This window comes from Pollachius pollachius (assembly GCF_949987615.1).
Source record: "Pollachius pollachius genome assembly, chromosome: 2".
In the NCBI taxonomy this organism is placed as follows: domain Eukaryota; kingdom Metazoa; phylum Chordata; class Actinopteri; order Gadiformes; family Gadidae; genus Pollachius; species Pollachius pollachius.
Genome location: NC_136935.1, coordinates 24500540 through 24521486, shown reverse-complemented (window position 1 = coordinate 24521486; position 20947 = coordinate 24500540). Strand labels below are relative to the sequence as shown.

Genomic DNA, 20947 nt, shown 5'->3' with positions numbered 1-20947 from the left:
CCAAATCGAGTACTCCGTGGTGCACTAACCGGAAATTACGATCACGACTGCCGCCGTGGCTCCTCCCCCGCAATAAACATCCCGCTTTGAAAGGTGAACTCTTTACGCCTAGCAGCTATAAAAAACTATAAAAACAAAAAAATGACTCTATTAATGCAGGCTATGTGGAAAATGCGCCGACTTTGGCTCAGCCTGGCTCCGACTCTTCCGCTACGTATACATATGTGTAATCCAGCACATATAAAGACGGGGACCAGAAAATAATTACTTTCTCTCCATTGAAACCCATTCATATTTTTCGATCTCAGAGGTCCCATGAGGGGCCTACCGGAAGGGGCGAACTTACGAGCTCTATGACGCTGCTCTCGAGCGACATATAGATAGGACTGCTAATCTTACAAGCATTCTCAAGATCGATTGTCGGCAGTAGTTCTATTCATTCTATCGCTGTAACTTTTCTCTCGTGTTGCTATGGACAAGTTGTTTGACCTGGATCTCCGTGACCCCCGCACAGAAGGAAGACACCTTGCCGTTGGGTTGATGCATGACCAATTCCTTGCAGAAGCCATGGTAACAACCTTTTGTACATTAACTGAACTTGAACTTGTACATGAAATGAATGTTTCAGTACCTCAGAAACTCCGTCTAACAAGATGTTGGACTTAAACACACAGGAGGCTGCGGAGAATGTCAATCGGGCAAGATCTGGAGGGGATTCACCACGGAGCTCAACCAAACGGAGCGGACGCGGCAAGGCCAGAGGGAGACGTGGAGGCCGTGCGGGCCATACAGGCCGTGCAGACCGATGGAGTGGCCTAACTACAGGTTTGTTTATGTGCAAATTCAGATTAGTTTAATTTGGTGACAAACAATTACCCATGGCAATTAGGGATGGGTCAGAATTTTCTATTATTCGATTTTTCGTTCCCGTGGGTCAAAGTCGATTTGTAACATTTGGACCGTTAAAGGTTGGGTATGGGATTTGCGAAACGCCAGCAGATTTTGAAAATACACAACTCAAATGGTCCTACCCCCTCTCCTTCAACGCTGACTCTACCCATTCCAAGTACAAGTACATGGGAGCGGGGGAGAGGGAGTGCCGTACGACCGTTTGATTGACGTACTTACTGTCAAATGAGTTTCTTGCAGCAGTGCAAGCACTTGAGTGTCTGCCGTAGAGATATATTAATCTGTCATGTACTGTTTAACAGGCATGGACACTGAGGTGTTGGCACTTCCTTCAGAGGATTCCTTGCCCTTACCCAGAGCACAGCAAAATCCTCAAGAGATGTTTGGTAAATATACAGTGTTTAATTCTGAAATCCAAATACTGTATATAGAATGTAGATCATTTGGTTATATTTTATTTGCAGAACAAAACATGGAGAGGCTTTCTGCCCTACTGGATTCAAGCCCCTGTCCTGCTGAGCCTGAGAGAAGCGCAGCATCATCGTGGTCTGTTAGGCAGCAGAAAGCCTCTGACCGTTGGGAGGAAGCACGGCCGTACCACCTCAGATGCCTTTTGGAATCTGAGGCTGTTGGCAAGCCATTGTGTTGCTTCTGCCACAAGCCGGCTGTTATAAGGTTGGATGTTCATCAATCAAATAATAGAATGTATCTATGTACACTAAAAAAAGTATATCATATAAATTGAGTGACTTGACTTGAGTGTTTTGTCTGCTTAGGTGCAGAGAGTGCCTTCCGGAGCAGTGGTTTTGTGGGGCCTGCGACATGCATAACCACAGCAAACGGCCACTCCACAACAGGGACAGCGTGGTGGATGGCTTCTTTAAAGCCATTCCCCCATCCACATGTATCTCAAGAGGAGAGACTGGAATATATGCCACACATGAGCAAGGTAAGGTCTGACAAATCTACCTGTCTAGACTTCCTGATCCTTATCTTGTTTATTCAGTCTGCTGCCATATACAGAATGTTCACTTTTCTTTTCGACAGATCGCATTTTACCCACAATGCCAGCACAGCACTGCACCTGCCAGGTCCCTAGCTTCACAGTGGAAGCTGGGAAACCAGTCATCTTGATTACCATCAATGGTAGAAACCAGTTCTCTATTTAGACTTCTGTTAGTCTAATTACAATATGTGTCAATGATTATGACTAATGTTGTTTTTTTCGTTAGGGCGTTATGATTTGCATTTGCCACGTTATGTGTGCCAAACATGCCTGCAGCAGTGGGCCCCTGATGTGAGAGACCTAGTCAGGAGTGGATATTGGCCAGCTTCTGCAAATGCTTCCACAATCTACACGGTGGACCTCCTCAACACCTTTCAGGAGCTGAAGTTGATCTCACCTGGATTCTCCAGGCAAGCCCTTGCAAAAATGCTGGAACATCGCACACTGTGTGCAGGAAGAGTAAGTGACATCAGCAATACTATTTATTATGCTCACCAATATTGTCAGCAATTTTTTTATTTTTTTTTTGACTATCTCAAAAATGTTTTCCATATTCTGATATACTTTCTAGTCTGGACAGATCAACGGGGATGCCCTGCAGAGGAGCTTTCTTGAGTTTGCATACGCCTCCTTTGAGAAAGACCAGCTCTGCTGTGATACCCCTTTCACCTGCCCTGCCTGCACACCTGAAATGGTAGCAGTGTCAGCAGATGGCAACAGGAAGCTTTATCGCTTTGGCCATACTGGAAGGTGCACTTTAAGTTCTCTTTGGTAATTGAGTCGAGTCAACAAGAGCAGGTAATGGATGTTATATATTTTTCCCCTAGATCTAATGACACTCCCTTTTTTGATGGGCTATTTCTAGCCCAAGACAGTGAGGTGTCTGATTTTGTCAACACAATACAGATGGCGGTGAAGAATGTAAGTTTAAGCTAAGTTTAAACACTCAAATAGTTCTGTTACTAAAGGAATCATTGCATTTCCTGGACTTCTAGAAGTATTCCATACTCCCTACTCTTTTGTCGTGAATTACATTAACAATATGTGTATGCACTATATTCACAGATAAAGGGGAGAGGCACATGTGGAGACTCTCAATGGGCAGCAGCAAGGCAGACCTCTAGGCGGGCCTCTAAACTGGATGAGGAAGGCGTTGAGGTTGCGGTGTGTCGGCATGGCTTCCTTTTAAAAGCCCTTAACATGTACCGAGGAGAGATATTTGCGTATCCTATGTATCTCCAAAGGGAGCTTCTCCCAAGCAAGGCACAGTTTTTTGCTATGGATGTGGCATGCAAATACTGGCCATACCTACAAAAAGTTGCTTCGGTCATTCCAGCTCTCAAGAGCCTCACAGAAATGAAGCCCTTCCTGAGCATCATGCATGCAAGAGCTCATGCTACCAAGTGTGAGGTATGTCTGTTATCTGTTATTTTCAAATGAATACGCCATGTGTTACTATAGGAATGGACAGCTTTAAGCTGAATTCCTTTTCCATAATATTTGTCCACGTTTTCCAACTGCTTCATTGGCTCTAATGAACCCCAAATCCACCCATCCTTGCAACAGATAAAATGGAGTGGTCGGAATCAGAAGGGAGCAGGCACAACTGCCGGTGAGGAGGTGGAGCAAATAAACAGCTACCTCTCCCGTTGTGCCCTGACAACAAAGTACATGTCAAAAGCAGGTAAGTCACTTTGGTCTGAGTTTATGCTATCATCTAATATTGCTCATAGATTGCAGAACATAATGTAATTCTCCTTATACCAGCACGTGTGGACATGCTCACTGTGCATGCAATGGGTTGGAACCATCACAAAGCAGAGACGCTACACAAGGCCCTCTCCACAAGATATGTGAAGGTATGTTTCATATTCATGTATGTTTTTGTGCCAGTTGTTAGGCAGACTGAGTTCCTATTGTAATTATTGTAAATATTTTAGACATCTAAAAGGGCAGAAGAAGAGGCAGAGAGGCTGTCACAACTGCAGAAGGACCTGCAGTGCTCAAATGCAATGGCTGTACAGTGGATTGCTGAAGTCAAGGAATGGGCAGAGAGCGGTGAGGACAGAACAATATACATGCCTTTTTGCAGTTTCCTTACAGAAATTTGTGTTCAAACGGTAATCAAAATAATACACAATCAGTGAAGCATTAGTGCTGCAAAAATCTAGAAAACTCGGTTGCATTGTATAGAATGCAGTACACTGAGCTTAATTTCACCCTAACGGATATCTACAGAGACCCCAGTAACGGGTCTGCACGTTCTCCAGCAGTCCATTGAGGGTCTCCATCTGGGTCTAAAGCAACAGAAACAAACCCTCTACCGTCAGAATGGTATGTAGGCTTTTTCTTGAGTTATCCGGTATACCTAACAATGTATCTATATTGTTTTTAATATAACCTATACAAGGTTTTTGTGTCTGCATATTACGTTTCTCCTAAACAATCTAGACAGCAACAAGCTTCGCCATCGTCTCCGAAGAAAGTTGACGGAAGACAAAAAGCGCCTTCTCCAGGAGATTGATAAATACAACAGTCTTGTTGCAGACCTCTCCAAAAGGATTGATGTGGCCTTGGTTGACCACTCTTTGGCTGGACAGAGCACTGGCGCAATATGGCCATGGGAGGACTATGGCAGTGGTATGCATTTTTCAATGCTTTTAAAATGTCATGCAGTATATCGGAATAGTGAACTATCCTGAAATGATATATTAAATATAATGGTGGTTTTGTAATATATAAAACGATTTTGGGAAAGAAACATCATTTCTAAATTCTGTTTCCATTATGGTTGCATTGCTAAATGTTATGCCAGATACTCATGTATTGATCTTAATATTTTGGATCATTAGTAACAATCGGGGTCAAGAAACGACTGCACGACCAGGAAATGCTGAAAACACGGCTGGAAGAGGAGCTCCCTATCCTGGTGTTGGAGATGGCCCAGCACTGTACGTGGTTGCAGAACCTGGGAGTGGCCCTCAAGACGGAGCTTGCAAGATACGGTAAGTTAAAGACAAGTTTTGGGGATCCCATTTAATGTATTCAATTAGATGGGGATGTTTCAATATATATTAACGTCGTTGGGTTTTCTGTCCTCTACTTGTAGAAGATGAAAATGGACTTCACTGTCTCTTGGCAAGAAGACTTGCGGAAGTGGAAGAACGACATCAAATGGTCCTGCAGCGGTATAAGACTGCTCTAGGTCCATTGGCCTCTGTCCTCCTTGATGTTTGTGAGGAAGAGGAATGTGATCCGATGGGCCTGGTCAGTCCAGACACCAGCGAGGATGAGGAAGATGCAAGAGAACAAGCAACTTAGTTGATGGTGTGGTTTCGTGCCTCGCTTGATGTACACAAATGATCATTGTTATTGCTATGTTTAAAATAAAAAAATAAAAAAATCTATCTCTTCAATTCAAGATGGGGTGGGTGAGAATAAATAGTGCTATAACCTCACTAGCCTTATTGACATGGACACATCTGTTCCGCATAGATTTCTATGCACGAGACTTAACGGACACTTTTGTTACTGCCATGTATACAGTACATTCGGATCACATTTTAGGAAGAGATCTATGACGCATAGAAATCTATGCGGATCAGATGTGCCATGTAAACGCGGATACTATGAATTTTATTCATATATACAATTTCAGAAGTGGATGAGATTCGAGAAATATCTTGTTATAATGAGAAAGAATGTCAAGGTTTGGGGGTTGATGAAAAACTATTTTGAACCTTTGTGTTATGGCAACCCAGTCGCCAAAAGCATACGTTGACAGTCACTTTAAGGACAAGTTATGAGAGAAATGCACATTAACTTTTTGTTATCTCATAAGCGGTGTGGTGCCGGTTTTGACCTTTTGACCCCAGACTTCAAAAACGTGTCCACAGGCCAGCTGTGTCTACCCACCTTAAGCCACAAATGTACACCTACATCCCACAGTAAATGGGGACTAGAAACATAACCTCTGTCATATACATTTACTCTACTGTTGGAGGTCACGCCCCTTTTTCCACCTTTTCGAGATAGCTAGAGATGCTAAAATGTTTACACACATTTCCCGGGGCCCCGTGTACGACATATCCGAGATTTGGAGTTCTAGCCCTTAGAGAAAAAAAGTTTTTTTTCAGAATGTGGTGGAAAAAGTTTTTGAGATAGGAAGGTCCTACCGCCCTGAAATTTTAATACCTTATTCTAGGGCCTAACTGGGACCTCCGCACCGAAACTTGGCCCGGTCGGACCCCGAGGGCAGGAAGGGGGGGCCTGCCCTCGGGGTCTGACCGGGCCAAGTCTCGGACAGGAAGGGCCCCCCCTTCCTGCCCTCGGGGTCCGACCGGGCCAAGTTTCGGTGCGGAGGTCCCAGTTAGGCCCTAGAACAAGGTATTAAAATTTCAGGGCGGTAGGACCTTCCTATCTCAAAAACTGTTTTTCCACCACATTCTGAACCATTAGGTCTTGCAGGCTACACTTCTGAGGGGCTTTGTCCAAATGACACTCCATTTGGGAAAACTTTTTTTCTTTAAGGGCTAGAACTCCAAATCTCGGATATGTCGTACACGGGGCCCCGGGAAATGTGTGTAAACATTTTAGCATCCCTAGCTATCTCGAAAAGGTCGGCAAAGGGGCGTGACCTCCAACAGTACAGTAAATGTACATAAGACAGAGGCTAGTTTCTAGTCCCCATTTTTTGTGGGATGGAGGTGTACATTTGTGGCTAAAGGTGTGTAGACACAGCTGGCCTGTGGCCACGTTTTTGAAGTCGGGGGTCAAAAGGTCAAAAGGAGCCGGCACCACGCCGCTTATGAGATAACAAAAAGTTAATGTGTGTTTCTCTCATAACTTTTTGTCATTATTAAAGAGAGGCCTGATTCTCAGATATGCATGTTGGATGGCTAGGGTGTAGGTTTGGGTAGAACTTCAGACCAAAATCTTGTAAGCGAGCCGCTGGGTGAGGTGCAACAAGATGGAGCACTTGCTGAGTAATTTCTTGTAGGGCCGGTGCGTAAGAGGGCAAACAAGATGTCCTTCAATATCTACGCTTCCAGGCGATTGCAACGGTGCCACACATGAACACATTCAAACATGTTTAATGGTAGTAATTAGCTGTCGAAATTGGAGGCCTTAATCAATAATGACCAGCTATTGATTTGCTTCCCGATAAAAGTTTGTGACAAATGACATGTTATTTAGCATCTACACATTGAGCTGAGTCCAATGACACAAAGCATGACACTCCACGGCCCTACATGGCCCCTGTATTTTACATGGTACACCTATGGTCTAGGGCATGATCTCTGTGTGGCACAAGGTCGAGCTTGATCTCATTGGACTCAGCTGCTAATGTAGATGCTAAATAACATGTAATTTGTCAGAAAACTCCATCGGGTAGCAAATCTATAGCTGGTTATTATCTATAAAGGCCTCCAAAATCGACAGCTAATTACTACCCTGAAACATAGTCAAATATGGTCATGCATGGCACCGTTGCAATCGCCTCGAAACGTAGATGACAAATGACACCTTGTTTGCCCCGTTACGGGAAGATATTTTCATGGTATATCTTTCTATTTCCTAACCAAGCTCCATTGCCGTCTTTAACCAACGTGGTTTGCCGAGAGTCACGTGACGTTGACGCAGGCCCATTGAAAAGAAAAGGCCCAAAAAACGTAGGCATGTCACATGTTTAAAGCCGTTATTGTAATTAATTAATTTAATATTAAAATATAGGCTATTATATGTATACAATTATTACGTCGTGTAATATTCTATCTATAAGTAGACCATAACTTTTATTCAATTATCGTTATAACATGATCTGTATCTGACCATTGAACATCTTTAACCAAGTTCAGGTATAACCAGACCATATAACAAATATTTATAACATATAAACTAGGCTATACGTATAGCATATCATACATTTGGTTACAGGCCAAATTCGGTATAAATGTTACCCTCTGCTGGCCCACAACTAGATCGTCGCGTCCCTAGCAACCTGACGTCTTTGAAACATGCTAGGGAGACCATAAAACTAACTATCGAACAAAAGATCAGACACATTCACTGACTGAAGATTATGCAAGTAAAAAGTATATTTCTCGCTAGAAATGTTATTAGAAACACGTTTAATGGTCAATCTGTCCTAAAATATTGGATATATATATATATATATATATATATATATATATATCCAATACTATATATATATCCAATACTCAATTAATTGCTGCTACTACTCTATTAGCTAGAGACCCTTCAGCCCACAACTTTTGAGTTACTTTAACTTTACCCACCATGTACTGCCTACAGACTGGAATTCATATTTATATTAACTGTTGTGTCCATACATATATATATATATATATATATATATATATATATATATATGTGTGTGTGTGTCATTAAGCTCTTAGTGACCACATTTGAATGGCAGGGCAATCATGTATCAGGAGTAGCACCACATTCTAGAAAGACTGAAAATATGTTTTTATTTGAAGAGGGCAGGGGGACTAATTCAAATCTTTTGGCTGCCAGGACCTGGCCCACTCCTTCCCACTGAAAAGAGAACAAATAATATATCAATGAACCGTTTTGTGATGATTGGTCGAACTCCACTTACATAACACACAGTATATACCTACTTTATATTGATTCTCATCTATAAAGGCAATTACAAATCAAGCCCAATCTTTGCACATTTTTGTTCTTGAGCAATACCACACTTTCAAGTCATTTTCTAATAATTCAAGATCTAATAATGTAATAGTGTATGACACATAAGAAAGGGAATGATGAAACCACTTGATAGGAAATCTGGTTGGCAAGTGTGTTTGGTGGAAGAACTACTGTTAAACGTTAAAATAGCAGCAGCTATTTTGCACCAAGATGGTGCAAAATAATATGGTATAATATAGAATACTCGGAAAAGCAATGAAGTGGTTTAAAAAAACCCAGTGAAACAGAAAGAAACCAAATTAAATACATACCAAACTGGGCAAGGCTGCCAATCAACAAGGACTTCTTTAATGCCCTATCAAGGAAAGGAACCATAAATTCATTAGTAAGATAATAAATTCAGTGTTAGCCTATGAGTTTGATAGACAAAATGCATTGACGGTACTATTCCAAAATATTTATGCAAATTACTTGTATACATGAGTAAATTACATTTACAGTATGCACTTAATATGCATGCTCATGATCAATCAGCGAGAATGTCATTCCTACAGTTAATCACGCATGTGTTTTTGCTGGGTCTTTATGGGTCTGTCAAACCTTTCTCATCCTCTCCTTCCCGTAACTCCTTATTTCGAAGGAGTCACGACCAATATGGTAGGGGCAATCTGAAAATATAAAAAACATGTTTTTCACAACAAAACCATCTATGCTTATCCACTGGCAAATATAAAATACCGCAAATATAAAATCAATAACAGTAATTATTAATACTGTATTAATGCTGTAATCGCTGCTATGAATACACAGGAGAATAATTTACAATTCCATAATTATAAATTGTGTAAAGGGTTTGTCAGTGCTCTGATCGTTACAAACTATTTCATCTTACTCTTCGGTAAAGTCTTGTTCCTTTTTTCAAGCCCCTTCTGGCTGTGATGCTCTGTAGGAAAGAAATGTTGAGGTATTCAAACAAAGACTCAAATGGTCATAACCAACATTCTTATTACAGTCCTTTTTCCAAAATAACTACAATAAATGTAATGCTATGGTGAAAAGAATAGTAGTCAATTAGCAATTCGATCTGTACAGACATTCTGAACATACCTTTTCTCCTCCGCTTCCTCTGCACAGTAGAGACCGCTGTTGGAATGGAAAATAAAATATTACTCATTCAGGCAATGATGTTTATTTGTATGACACTTAGTACCTTCTCATGCATGCTTTAATTGAAAAATCCATACCTGGTCCTTCCGTGTCCGGGTGGGCCCCCTCCTCTACCTGCAGGGCCCCCTCCTCCACCTGCAGGGCCCCCTCCTCCACCTGCAGGGCCCCCTCCTCCACCTGCAGGGCCACCTCCTCCACCTGCAGGGCCCCCTCCTCCACCTGCAGGGCCCCCTCCTCCACCTGCAGGGCCACCTCCTCCACCTGCAGGGCCACCTCCTCCACCTGCAGGGCCACCTCCTCCACCTCCTCCACCTGCAGGGCCACCTCCTCCAACTGCAGGGCCACCTCCTCCCCCTCCTCCACCTGCAGGGCCACCTCCTCCAACTGCAGGGCCACCTCCTCCCCCTCCTCCACCTGCAGGGCCACCTCCTCCCCCTCCTCCACCTGCACGGCCCTGTCCTCCACCTCTCCCATGTCCATGTCCATCTAAGATGACATAAGATAACACTCACTCAAAGTCCAACAGTGGAACTTCAACAGTGCAAGTGTAAATTCAGTTTTAAAAAATATGAAATTAAGACCATACAGATCTATACACATCTATACACATAAATAACCATAAACAAACATGAAAAGAGGTTAGCACTTATACAGCTGACTTAGTATATTGTAATTTGTAGCATAATATATTGGAGTATATATGCAGTATATAACAATATATAGGATTAGCCTCTTTAATTGTCATAGATATTCCTGTATGTCTTCACCTGAGTGGTCCCCCTGCCCTCTTCTGGCCCCTCTGCAGTCCCACTTGCAAAAGGGGTCCATCCTGTGCAAGTTTGAAAAGTGTTGCAAAGGGTTATTAAATTGCAAATGGCAACCAAAAAAATTGTAGCAATAGTTCCATGATAAAAATGAATGTGGTGGACAAATAACAAGATGCAGTTAGTATTTTGGTAAACAAAGCAGAGGGTGTGTGGAATTTATAAAAATAAAGAATCATACCTTGACAAATGTACTCATGGATGGAGCCCATTTTTTTGAGGGACTCCTCCGCAAATGTGGCCAAGGTGCAACGAGGTGTGAACACCTTGACCACATGGCTCTTTTTAGTGGCTTTTCCAAGCAGCAGGACAGGTTTATATCCTGCTGCTTGAAGCTTTTCGAGCTGTAAGGAAATCACAGCATGTTAATGTTTTGCCTGTAGTAATCAAAAAAGACCTACTATTCAAAGCAATAGTGATTCAGACAGTTAAAGGTAGAACATAATTAATCTGGATTGTTTACATACCAGGAGGAACATTTCCTGCTTGACAACAGCCATGTTGTGGTTCTTCTTGCGGGAAGACGCCCACTCTTCCCGCTTAGCCTCAAATTTTCTCAAGGCAATTTTGAGGCGTTCCTTTACAGGCTGGACCATTTTGCAGTGCCTGCAAACCTTTTTAGCGCAAGGCAGAATGGTTTTGCAGGAGGGGCATGTTTTACATGTGCTGCCTGACATATTGAAAGATTACCTAATTTACAAAGACACAGACAAACCGAATAGACAGATAAACAAAACAGATTAGATACACAGATAGTAGATAGATAAGAAAGATTATAGATGTAAAATATTAGCATTGGCAGAGAGATAGTTAAGATGTATGATGCTTATTTGAAGCTGCAGGGAGAAAAAAGTAAATCACTAAAAACAAACTATTTTTTACAAACAGCCGACTACATTGTGTAAATTACCTTCTAACATGATGCTGTGTATGGTACTTATCTAAGCCTTTCTCATTGTTCAATTTCAATTACTAACGAACTAGCTAGCCTACCCGAGGGACAGGTGGCGACGTAGGCCTACATTAGCCTATGAAGCAACGCTTTTGTTATCTGTTATTAGCTGTTAATACCTGTTAATATTCTTTGACAACGGCAATATAATTATTTGCACTATCAACTCCATAATCTTAGTATTTCAAGCATTCAACCGTTTTTAAATAGCAGTCAATCATAGTTGAACTTACGTCACACAAACCAGCACCGCAAATTTTCGGTCACTCCAGAGTTGACGTCTTTCTTTCAACCCGGTGTCACGCGATTGCGTGCTCCTGCGCACGACCGTGTGCGTGTGTGTGTGTGTGCGTGCGTGCGTGTGTGTGTGTGTGTGTCTGTGCGTGTGCGTGCGTGTGTGTGAGTGTGTATAACACGCTATTTTATGTTGAAATGCGACGTAATCCAGTGTTCACGAAAAGTACACTGTCAACGTATGCTTTTGGCGACTGGGTTGGCTCTCAGATATACGTGTTTCTAACAAGATGATATCATTAAAAGTTACATAAAGTAACAGTTTAATAACACAAACGCAGGAAGCACGTGAGCTGCTAGTTTAGCGAAAGCAACCTGACGTCGTTGAAACATGCGAGCGAGCCGATCAAATCCTAATAACTATAAAACTAAAGATCAGACACAATCACTGACTAAAGATTATGCAAGTAAAAAGTATATTTCTCGCTAGAAATGTTATTAGAAACACGTTTAACGGTGAATCGGTCCTAAAATATTGCATTTCCCATTCAGATAATAAAGATTAATAAAGATCATACACATTCACTGACTGAAGATTATGTAAGGAAAATGTACATTTCTCGCTAGAAAAGTCATTAGAAACGCGTTTAATGGTGTATCTGTCCTAAAATATTGCATTTCCCATTCAGATAATAAAGATTAATAAAGATCATACACATTCACTGACTGAAGATTATGTAAGGAAAATGTACATTTCTCGCAAGAAATGTCATTAGAAACGCGTTTAATGGTGTATCTGTCCTAAAATATTGCATTTCCCATTCAGATAATAAAGATTAATATAAGCTACGCTGTGTTCCGGAGCCGCGGGGGATTCTGGGAATTGGGGTTCTCAGTTGACAAATGGGGCTTTTGTTAACTTGTTTTGTTGTTAGGATACAAACGTGTCTCCCCCCCTCAACAAACGTGTCCCCCCCCCCCCCCCCCTTCAACTAACGTGTGTCCCCCCCCCTACAATCGTGTGTCGTCGTCCCCCTCAACAAACGTGTCTCCCCCCCCCCCCCCCCCCCCCCCCTCCCCGGTCAACAACAGTCTCCCCCCCCCCCCCCCCCCCCCCCTAAACAATCGTGTCCCAAACCCCGAAACCCGCCTCCACAGCGGCACACGTGGATACTGTAGGTATAACACGCTATTTTTTACGTTGAAATGCTACGTATCCAGTGTTCATGGAAACGTGCACCGTCAACGTTTTTTCTTGGCGACTGGGTTGCTGGGTTGCTGGGTTGGTGTGTCCCCCCCCCCCCCCCCTACAATCGTGTGTCCCCCCCCCCCCTCAACAAACGTGTCTCCCCCCCCCCCCCCCTCCCCGGTCAACAACAGTCTCCCCCCACCCCCCCTAAACAATCGTGTCCCAAACCCCGAAACCCGCCTCCACAGCGGCACACGTGGATACTGTAGGTATAACACGCTATTTTTTACGTTGAAATGCTACGTATCCAGTGTTCATGGAAACGTGCACCGTCAACGTTTTTTCTTGGCGACTGGGTTGCTGGGTTGGTGTGTTCCCCCCCCCCCCCCCCTACAATCGTGTGTCCCCCCCCCCTCAACAAACGTGTCTCCCCCCCCCCCCCCCTCCCCGGTCAACAACAGTCTCCCCCCCCCCCTAAACAATCGTGTCCCAAACCCCGAAACCCGCCTCCACAGCGGCACACGTGGATACTGTAGGTATAACACGCTATTTTTTACGTTGAAATGCTACGTATCCAGTGTTCATGGAAACGTGCACTGTCAACGTTTTTTCTTGGCGACTGGGTTGCTGGGTTGGTGACACAAACCAGCACCGCAAACTTTCTCTCCCGCTTGAGATGACGTGTTTCTTTATAGTGTAACGACCTCGCCGGTGACATAATCATGTCGAGTCATTAGTTGAAGGTAGTTTTAATGGACCAAAAACCAGGTCACTGAAACCCGTAACATTGTAACAACATTGAAACCAACAGCTGAAAACCGGACCCAAACAAACCCCGGTTACCCCGGCAACACGGTCTCACTCGCGTGCAGGCCCCCACCCTCCTGTTCTTCCAAGGCCCTCCCCCAGCTGACCTAATGATTCGCCCCACACGCTGTTTGACAAGAATAACATTACAATACATGCACATAGAACAACTGGCATAACGGACAACGAAATATAATGTAACACATAACACACAAACTATTTAACTGTCCCAGGGTCGCTACAATAGATTCATGGGTCTGATTCGCCGATTTCCCATGCTGATATCCCGAAAGATTCTCGGGCATCTTCGACAATTTGGCTATAGATTGTCTCATTACACGCTAAATAATATAATTATAGCCTAATTATATATATAGGTTTTGGCATAAACATAACTAGGGTGCACTGTACTATCTGCGCACACCCTTTCTGAAGCCTCTCTCTCGCTCTCTCTCTCTCTCTCTGTCCCTCCCGCTCTCTCTTTCTCTCTCTCTCGTAGCGTTTTGTGGAGAACGTTAATTGTCTTAGAACACTCCCATTCAGAATGCATTGGTTTACATTTCGTTTTGTGTAACACGCAAAAAGTCGGACTATCGTGCTCGGGAACACGCTTCAATAGATTAACGTTCGTGCGCAGGAGCACGCAATGGCGTGATACCGGGTTGCATATCTCCTCCCGGCAGATGGTAGACACTCAGACAATGCACCAGTCATCCTCAAGGATGGGAGGACCACAACAGGTGATGCTCTGAAGCTCTCCCCCGTAAGGAGGAACACAAGAAGATATACATGCATACACTAGTGCCTGGGAACCAAGGTCAAGTAAAAACACACAGAACCACACACATCTCAAACGCACACACCTCATCACGAGGAGATACAGCATAAGACTGTATCACTCTGGGACTCTTCACCTTCTTCTGAAGCAGACCTTCCACGGAGGCGAAGCTCCGGACGAACCATCAGCGCTGATTAGGGACTTAGACATATTCGATTTCTCACGCTTATGACTCTGTATAACCGTTGCCACTTTACTTAATAAATCCAAGGTCCTCGTGCCGATAGACTTTATTACCTCTCCGTCTCATTTCATCTGGTCCAGTAACTAGACAGACCGTTTTTCCCAACACTTACAAAAGGGTTATTTAAGCAATACACGACCATTTGGAAGCGATGTCCATTAGTTTTGAGCAATATCAACATTGTAAGGTCAGAATCACGTTGTTGGTCAAAAAGTGATTCTCTCGCTCTGAAAAGCATTTTGCACACATAAAAACTAGAACAGTTGATATTTCTGTTCCGTTCAATGCAAACGTGTTATTATGCTTACAAAAGGGTTAATTAAGCAATACACGACCATTTGGAAGTGAAGTCCATTAGTTTTGAGCAATATCAACATTGTAAGGTCAGAATCACATTGTTGGTCGAAAAGTGATTCTCTCGCTCTGAAAAGCATTTTGCACACATAAAAACTAGAACAGTGTATATTTCTGTTCCGTTCAATGCAAACGTGTTATCATGCTTACAAATGGGTTATTTCAGCATAAACCACCTTTTGGAAGTGAATTCCATTCGTTTTGAGCAATATCAACATTGTAAGGTCAGAATCACGTTGTTGGTCGAAAAGTGATTCTCTCGCTCTGAAAAGCATTTTGCACACATAAAAACTAGAACAGTTGATATTTCTGTTCCGTTCAATGCAAACGTGTTATTTTGCTTACAAAAGGGTTATTTAAGCAATACACGACCATTTGGAAGTGAAGTCCATTAGTTTTGTGCAATATCAACATTGTAAGGTCAGAATCACATTGTCGGTCGAAAAGTGCTTCTCTTGCTCTGAAATGCATTTTGCACGCATAAAAACTAGAACAGTTGATATTTCTGTTCCGTTCAATGCAAACGTGTTATTTTGCTTACAAAAGGGTTATTTAAGCAATACACGACCATTTGGAAGCGAGGTCCATTGGTTTTTAGTAATATCAACATTGTAAGGTCAGAATCACGTTGTTGGTCAAAAAGTGATTCTCTCGCTCTGAAAAGCATTTTGCACACATAAAAACTAGAACAGTTGATATTTCTGTTCCGTTCAATGCCAACGTGTTATTTTGCTTACAAAAGGGTTATTTAAGCAATACACGACCATTTGGAAGCGATGTCCATTAGTTTTGAGCAATATCAACATTGTAAGGTCAGAATCACGTTGTTGGTCAAAAAGTGATTCTCTCGCTCTGAAAAGCATTTTGCACACATAAAAACTAGAACAGTTGATATTTCTGTTCCGTTCAATGCAAACGTGTTATTATGCTTACAAAAGGGTTAATTAAGCAATACACGACCATTTGGAAGTGAAGTCCATTAGTTTTGAGCAATATCAACATTGTAAGGTCAGAATCACATTGTTGGTCGAAAAGTGATTCTCTCGCTCTGAAAAGCCTTTTGCACACATAAAAACTAGAACAGTGTATATTTCTGTTCCGTTCAATGCAAACGTGTTATCATGCTTACAAATGGGTTATTTCAGCATAAACCACCTTTTGGAAGTGAATTCCATTCGTTTTGAGCAATATCAACATTGTAAGGTCAGAATCACGTTGTTGGTCATAAAGTGATTCTCTCGCTCTGAAAAGCATTTTGCACACATAAAAACTACAAGTTGATATTTCTATTCCGTTCAATGCAAACGTGTTATTTTGCTTACAAAAGGGTTATTTAAGCAATACACGACCATTTGGAAGTGAAGTCCATTAGTTTTGTGCAATATCAACATTGTAAGGTCAGAATCACATTGTCGGTCGAAAAGTGCTTCTCTTACTCTGAAATGCATTTTGCACGCATAAAAACTAGAACAGTTGATATTTCTGTTCCGTTCAATGCAAACGTGTTATTTTGCTTACAAAAGGGTTATTTAAGCAATACACGACCATTTGGAAGCGAGGTCCATTGGTTTTTAGCAATATCAACATTTTAAGGTCAGAATCACGTTGTTGGTCAAAAAGTGATTCTCTCGCTCTGAAAAGCATTTTGCACGCATACAAACTAGAACAGTTGATATTTCTGTTTCGTTCAATGAAAACGTGTTACTTTGCTTACAAATGGGTTATTTAAGCATAAACCACCATTTGGAAGTGAATTCCATTCGTTTTGAGTAATATCAACATTGTAAGGTCAGAATCACGTTGTTGGTCAAAAAGTGATTCTCTCGCTCTGAAAAGCATTTTGCACACATAAAAACTAGAACAGTTGATATTTCTGTTCCGTTCAATGCCAACGTGTTATTTTGCATACAAAAGGGTTATTTAAGCAATACACGACCATTTGGAAGTGAATTCCACTCGTTTTGAGCAATATCAACATTGTAAGGTCAGAATCACGTTGTTGTTCATAAAGTGATTCTCTCGCTCTTAAAAGCATTTTGCACACATAAAAACTACAAGTTGATATTTCTGTTCCGTTCAATGCAAACGTGTTATTTTGCTTACAAAAGGGTTATTTAAGCAATACACGACCATTTGGAAGCGAGGTCCATTGGTTTTTAGCAATATCAACATTTTAAGGTCAGAATCACGTTGTTGGTCAAAAAGTGATTCTCTCGCTCTGAAAAGCATTTTGCACGCATACAAACTAGAACAGTTGATATTTCTGTTTCGTTCAATGAAAACGTGTTACTTTGCTTACAAATGGGTTATTTAAGCATAAACCACCATTTGGAAGTGAATTCCATTCGTTTTGAGTAATATCAACATTGTAAGGTCAGAATCACGTTGTTGGTCAAAAAGTGATTCTCTCGCTCTGAAAAGCATTTTGCACACATAAAAACTAGAACAGTTGATATTTCTGTTCCGTTCAATGCCAACGTGTTATTTTGCTTACAAAAGGGTTATTTAAGCAATACACGACCATTTGGAAGCGATGTCCACTAGTTTTGAGCAATATCAACATTGTAAGGTCAGAATCACGTTGTTGGTCAAAAAGTGATTCTCTCGCTCTGAAAAGCATTTTGCACACATAAAAACTAGAACAGTTGATATTTCTGTTCCGTTCAATGCCAACGTGTTATTTTGCTTACAAAAGGGTTATTTAAGCAATACACGACCATTTGGAAGCGATGTCCATTAGTTTTGAGCAATATCAACATTGTAAGGTCAGAATCACGTTGTTGGTCAAAAAGTGATTCTCTCGCTCTGAAAAGCATTTTGCACACATAAAAACTAGAACAGTTGATATTTCTGTTCCGTTCAATGCCAACGTGTTATTATGCTTACAAAAGGGTTAATTAAGCAATACACGACCATTTGGAAGTGAAGTCCATTAGTTTTGAGCAATATCAACATTGTAAGGTCAGAATCACATTGTTGGTCGAAAAGTGATTCTCTCGCTCTGAAAAGCATTTTGCACACATAAAAACTAGAACAGTGTATATTTCTGTTCCGTTCAATGCAAACGTGTTATCATGCTTACAAATGGGTTATTTCAGCATAAACCACCTTTTGGAAGTGAATTCCATTCGTTTTGAGCAATATCAACATTGTAAGGTCAGAATCACGTTGTTGGTCGAAAAGTGATTCTCTCGCTCTGAAAAGCATTTTGCACACATAAAAACTAGAACAGTTGATATTTCTGTTCCGTTCAATGGAAACGTGTTATTTTGCATACAAAAGGGTTATTTAAGCAATACACGACCATTTGGAAGTGAAGTCCATTAGTTTTGTGCAATATCAACATTGTAAGGTCAGAATCACGTTGTTGGTCGAAAAGTGATTCTCTCGCTCTGAAAAGCATTTTGCACACATAAAAACAAGAACAGTTGATATTTCTGTTCCGTTCAATGGAAACGTGTTATTTTGCATACAAAAGGGTTATTTAAGCAATACACGACCATTTGGAAGTGAAGTCCATTGGTTTTTAGGAATATCAACATTGTAAGGTCAGAATCACGTTGTTGGTCAAAAAGTGATTCTCTCGCTCGGAAAAGCATTTTGCATGCATAAAAACTAGAACAGTTGATATTTCTGTTCCGTTCAATGCAAACGTGTTATTATGCTTACAAAAGGGTTATTTAAGCAATGCACGACCATTTGGAAGTGAAGTCCATTAGTTTTGAGCAAAATCAACATTGTAAGGTCAGAATCACATTGTTGGTCGAAAAGTGATTCTCTCGCTCTGAAAAGCATTTTGGACACATAAAAACTAGAAAAGTGAATAGTTCTGTTCCTTTCAATGCAAACGTGTTATTATGCTTACAAAAGGCTTATTTAAGCATAAACCACCATTTGGAGGTGAATTCCATTCGTTTTGAGCAATATCAACATTGTAAGGTCAGAATCACGTTGTTGGTCAAAAGGTGATTCTCTCGCTCTGAAAAGCATTTTGCACACATAAAAACTAGAACAGTTGATATTTCTGTTCCGTTCAATGCAAACGTGTTATTATGCTTACAAAAGGGTTATTTAAGCAATACACGACCATTTGGAAGTGAAGTCCATTGTTTTTTTTAGAAATATCAACATTGTAAGGTCAGAATCACGTTGTTGGTCAAAAAGTGATTCTTTCGCTCTGAAAAGCATTTTGCACGCATAAAAACTAGAACAGTTGATATTTCTGTTCCGTTCAATGCAAACGTGTTATTTTGCTTACAAAAGGGTTATTTAAGCAACACACGACCATTTGGAAGTGAATTCCATTCGTTTTTAGCAATATCAACATTGTAAGGTCAGAATCACGTTGTTGGTCAAAAAGTGATTCTCTCGCTCTGAAAAGCATTTTGCACACATAAAAACTAGAAAAGTGAATAGTTCTGTTCCTTTCAATGCAAACGTGTTATTATGCTTACAAAAGGCTTATTTAAGCATAAACCTCCATTTCGGAGTGAATTCCATTCGTTTTGAGCAATATCAACATTGTAAGGTCAGAATCACATTGTCGGTCGAAAAGTGCTTCTCTTACTCTGAAATGCATTTTGCACGCATAAAAACTAGAACAGTTGATATTTCTGTTCCGTTCAATGCAAACGTGTTATTTTGCTTACAAAAGGGTTATTTAAGCAATACACGACCATTTGGAAGCGAGGTCCATTGGTTTTTAGCAATATCAACATTTTAAGGTCAGAATCACGTTGTTGGTCAAAAAGTGATTCTCTCGCTCTGAAAAGCATTTTGCACGCATACAAACTAGAACAGTTGATATTTCTGTTTCGTTCAATGAAAACGTGTTACTTTGCTTACAAATGGGTTATTTAAGCATAAACCACCATTTGGAAGTGAATTCCATTCGTTTTGAGTAATATCAACATTGTAAGGTCAGAATCACGTTGTTGGTCAAAAAGTGATTCTCTCGCTCTGAAAAGCATTTTGCACACATAAAAACTAGAACAGTTGATATTTCTGTTCCGTTCAATGCCAACGTGTTATTTTGCATACAAAAGGGTTATTTAAGCAATACACGACCATTTGGAAGTGAATTCCACTCGTTTTGAGCAATATCAACATTGTAAGTTCAGAATCACGTTGTTGTTCATAAAGTGATTCTCTCGCTCTTAAAAGCATTTTGCACACATAAAAACTACAAGTTGATATTTCTGTTCCGTTCAATGCAAACGTGTTATTTTGCTTACAAAAGGGTTATTTAAGCAATACACGACCATTTGGAAGCGAGGTCCATTGGTTTTTAGCAATATCAACATTTTAAGGTCAGAATCACGTTGTTGGTCAAAAAGTGATTCTCTCGCTCTGAAAAGCATTTTGCACGCATACAAACTAGAACAGTTGATATTTCTGTTTCGTTCAATGAAAACGTGTTACTTTGCTTACAAATGGGTTATTTAAGCATAAACCACCATTTGGAAGTGAATTCCATTCGTTTTGAGTAATATCAACATTGTAAGGTCAGAATCACGTTGTTGGTCAAAAAGTGATTCTCTCGCTCTGAAAAGCATTTTGCACACATAAAAACTAGAACAGTTGATATTTCTGTTCCGTTCAATGCCAACGTGTTATTTTGCTTACAAAAGGGTTATTTAAGCAATACACGACCATTTGGAAGCGATGTCCACTAGTTTTGAGCAATATCAACATTGTAAGGTCAGAATCACGTTGTTGGTCAAAAAGTGATTCTCTCGCTCTGAAAAGCATTTTGCACACATAAAAACTAGAACAGTTGATATTTCTGTTCCGTTCAATGCA

The 20947-nt window shown here is 41.1% G+C and overlaps 3 protein-coding genes across 3 annotated transcripts; 2 read left to right on the top strand and 1 right to left on the bottom strand.

The window, feature by feature from the left end:
* Positions 1-205: 205 nt before the first annotated feature.
* LOC307071296 (uncharacterized protein) lies at positions 206-2831 on the top strand (the record flags this gene model as incomplete). The annotated part of the gene is made up of 10 exons (XM_079730282.1): positions 206-570; positions 675-825; positions 1212-1295; positions 1374-1584; positions 1686-1858; positions 1957-2055; positions 2142-2374; positions 2487-2665; positions 2743-2769; positions 2822-2831. Exons 1-10 carry the CDS (start codon positions 472-474, stop codon positions 2829-2831), a joined length of 1266 nt encoding a protein of 421 aa, XP_079586408.1. The 5' UTR covers positions 206-471.
* Positions 2832-3099: 268 nt separating this feature from the next.
* Positions 3100-5331, top strand: LOC307071908 (uncharacterized protein). The gene is made up of 8 exons (XM_079731036.1): positions 3100-3325; positions 3482-3599; positions 3683-3774; positions 3856-3973; positions 4154-4249; positions 4367-4555; positions 4768-4920; positions 5025-5331. The coding sequence occupies exons 1-8, from the start codon at positions 3116-3118 to the stop codon at positions 5234-5236; spliced, it is 1188 nt and encodes a 395-aa protein (XP_079587162.1). The 5' UTR covers positions 3100-3115; the 3' UTR covers positions 5237-5331.
* A 3006-nt stretch (positions 5332-8337) lies between these two features.
* On the bottom strand, positions 8338-11183 carry LOC307071295 (uncharacterized protein; the record flags this gene model as incomplete). The annotated part of the gene is made up of 10 exons (XM_079730281.1): positions 8338-8476; positions 8908-8951; positions 9197-9264; positions 9489-9539; positions 9704-9739; positions 9841-9919; positions 10160-10249; positions 10531-10592; positions 10769-10931; positions 11055-11183. 10 exons carry the CDS (start codon positions 11181-11183, stop codon positions 8431-8433), a joined length of 768 nt encoding a protein of 255 aa, XP_079586407.1. The 3' UTR covers positions 8338-8430.
* Between the last annotated feature and the right edge of the window lie 9764 nt (positions 11184-20947).

Coding starts and splice junctions, on each gene's coding strand:
- LOC307071908 (XM_079731036.1), top strand. CDS start 3,116: ATGTACCGAGGAGAGATATTTGCGTATCCTATGTATCTCCAAAGGGAG. Junction 3,775..3,855: donor TCTCCACAAGATATGTGAAG/GTATGTTTCATA, acceptor TAAATATTTTAG/ACATCTAAAAGGGCAGAAGA. Junction 4,556..4,767: donor ATGGGAGGACTATGGCAGTG/GTATGCATTTTT, acceptor TTGGATCATTAG/TAACAATCGGGGTCAAGAAA.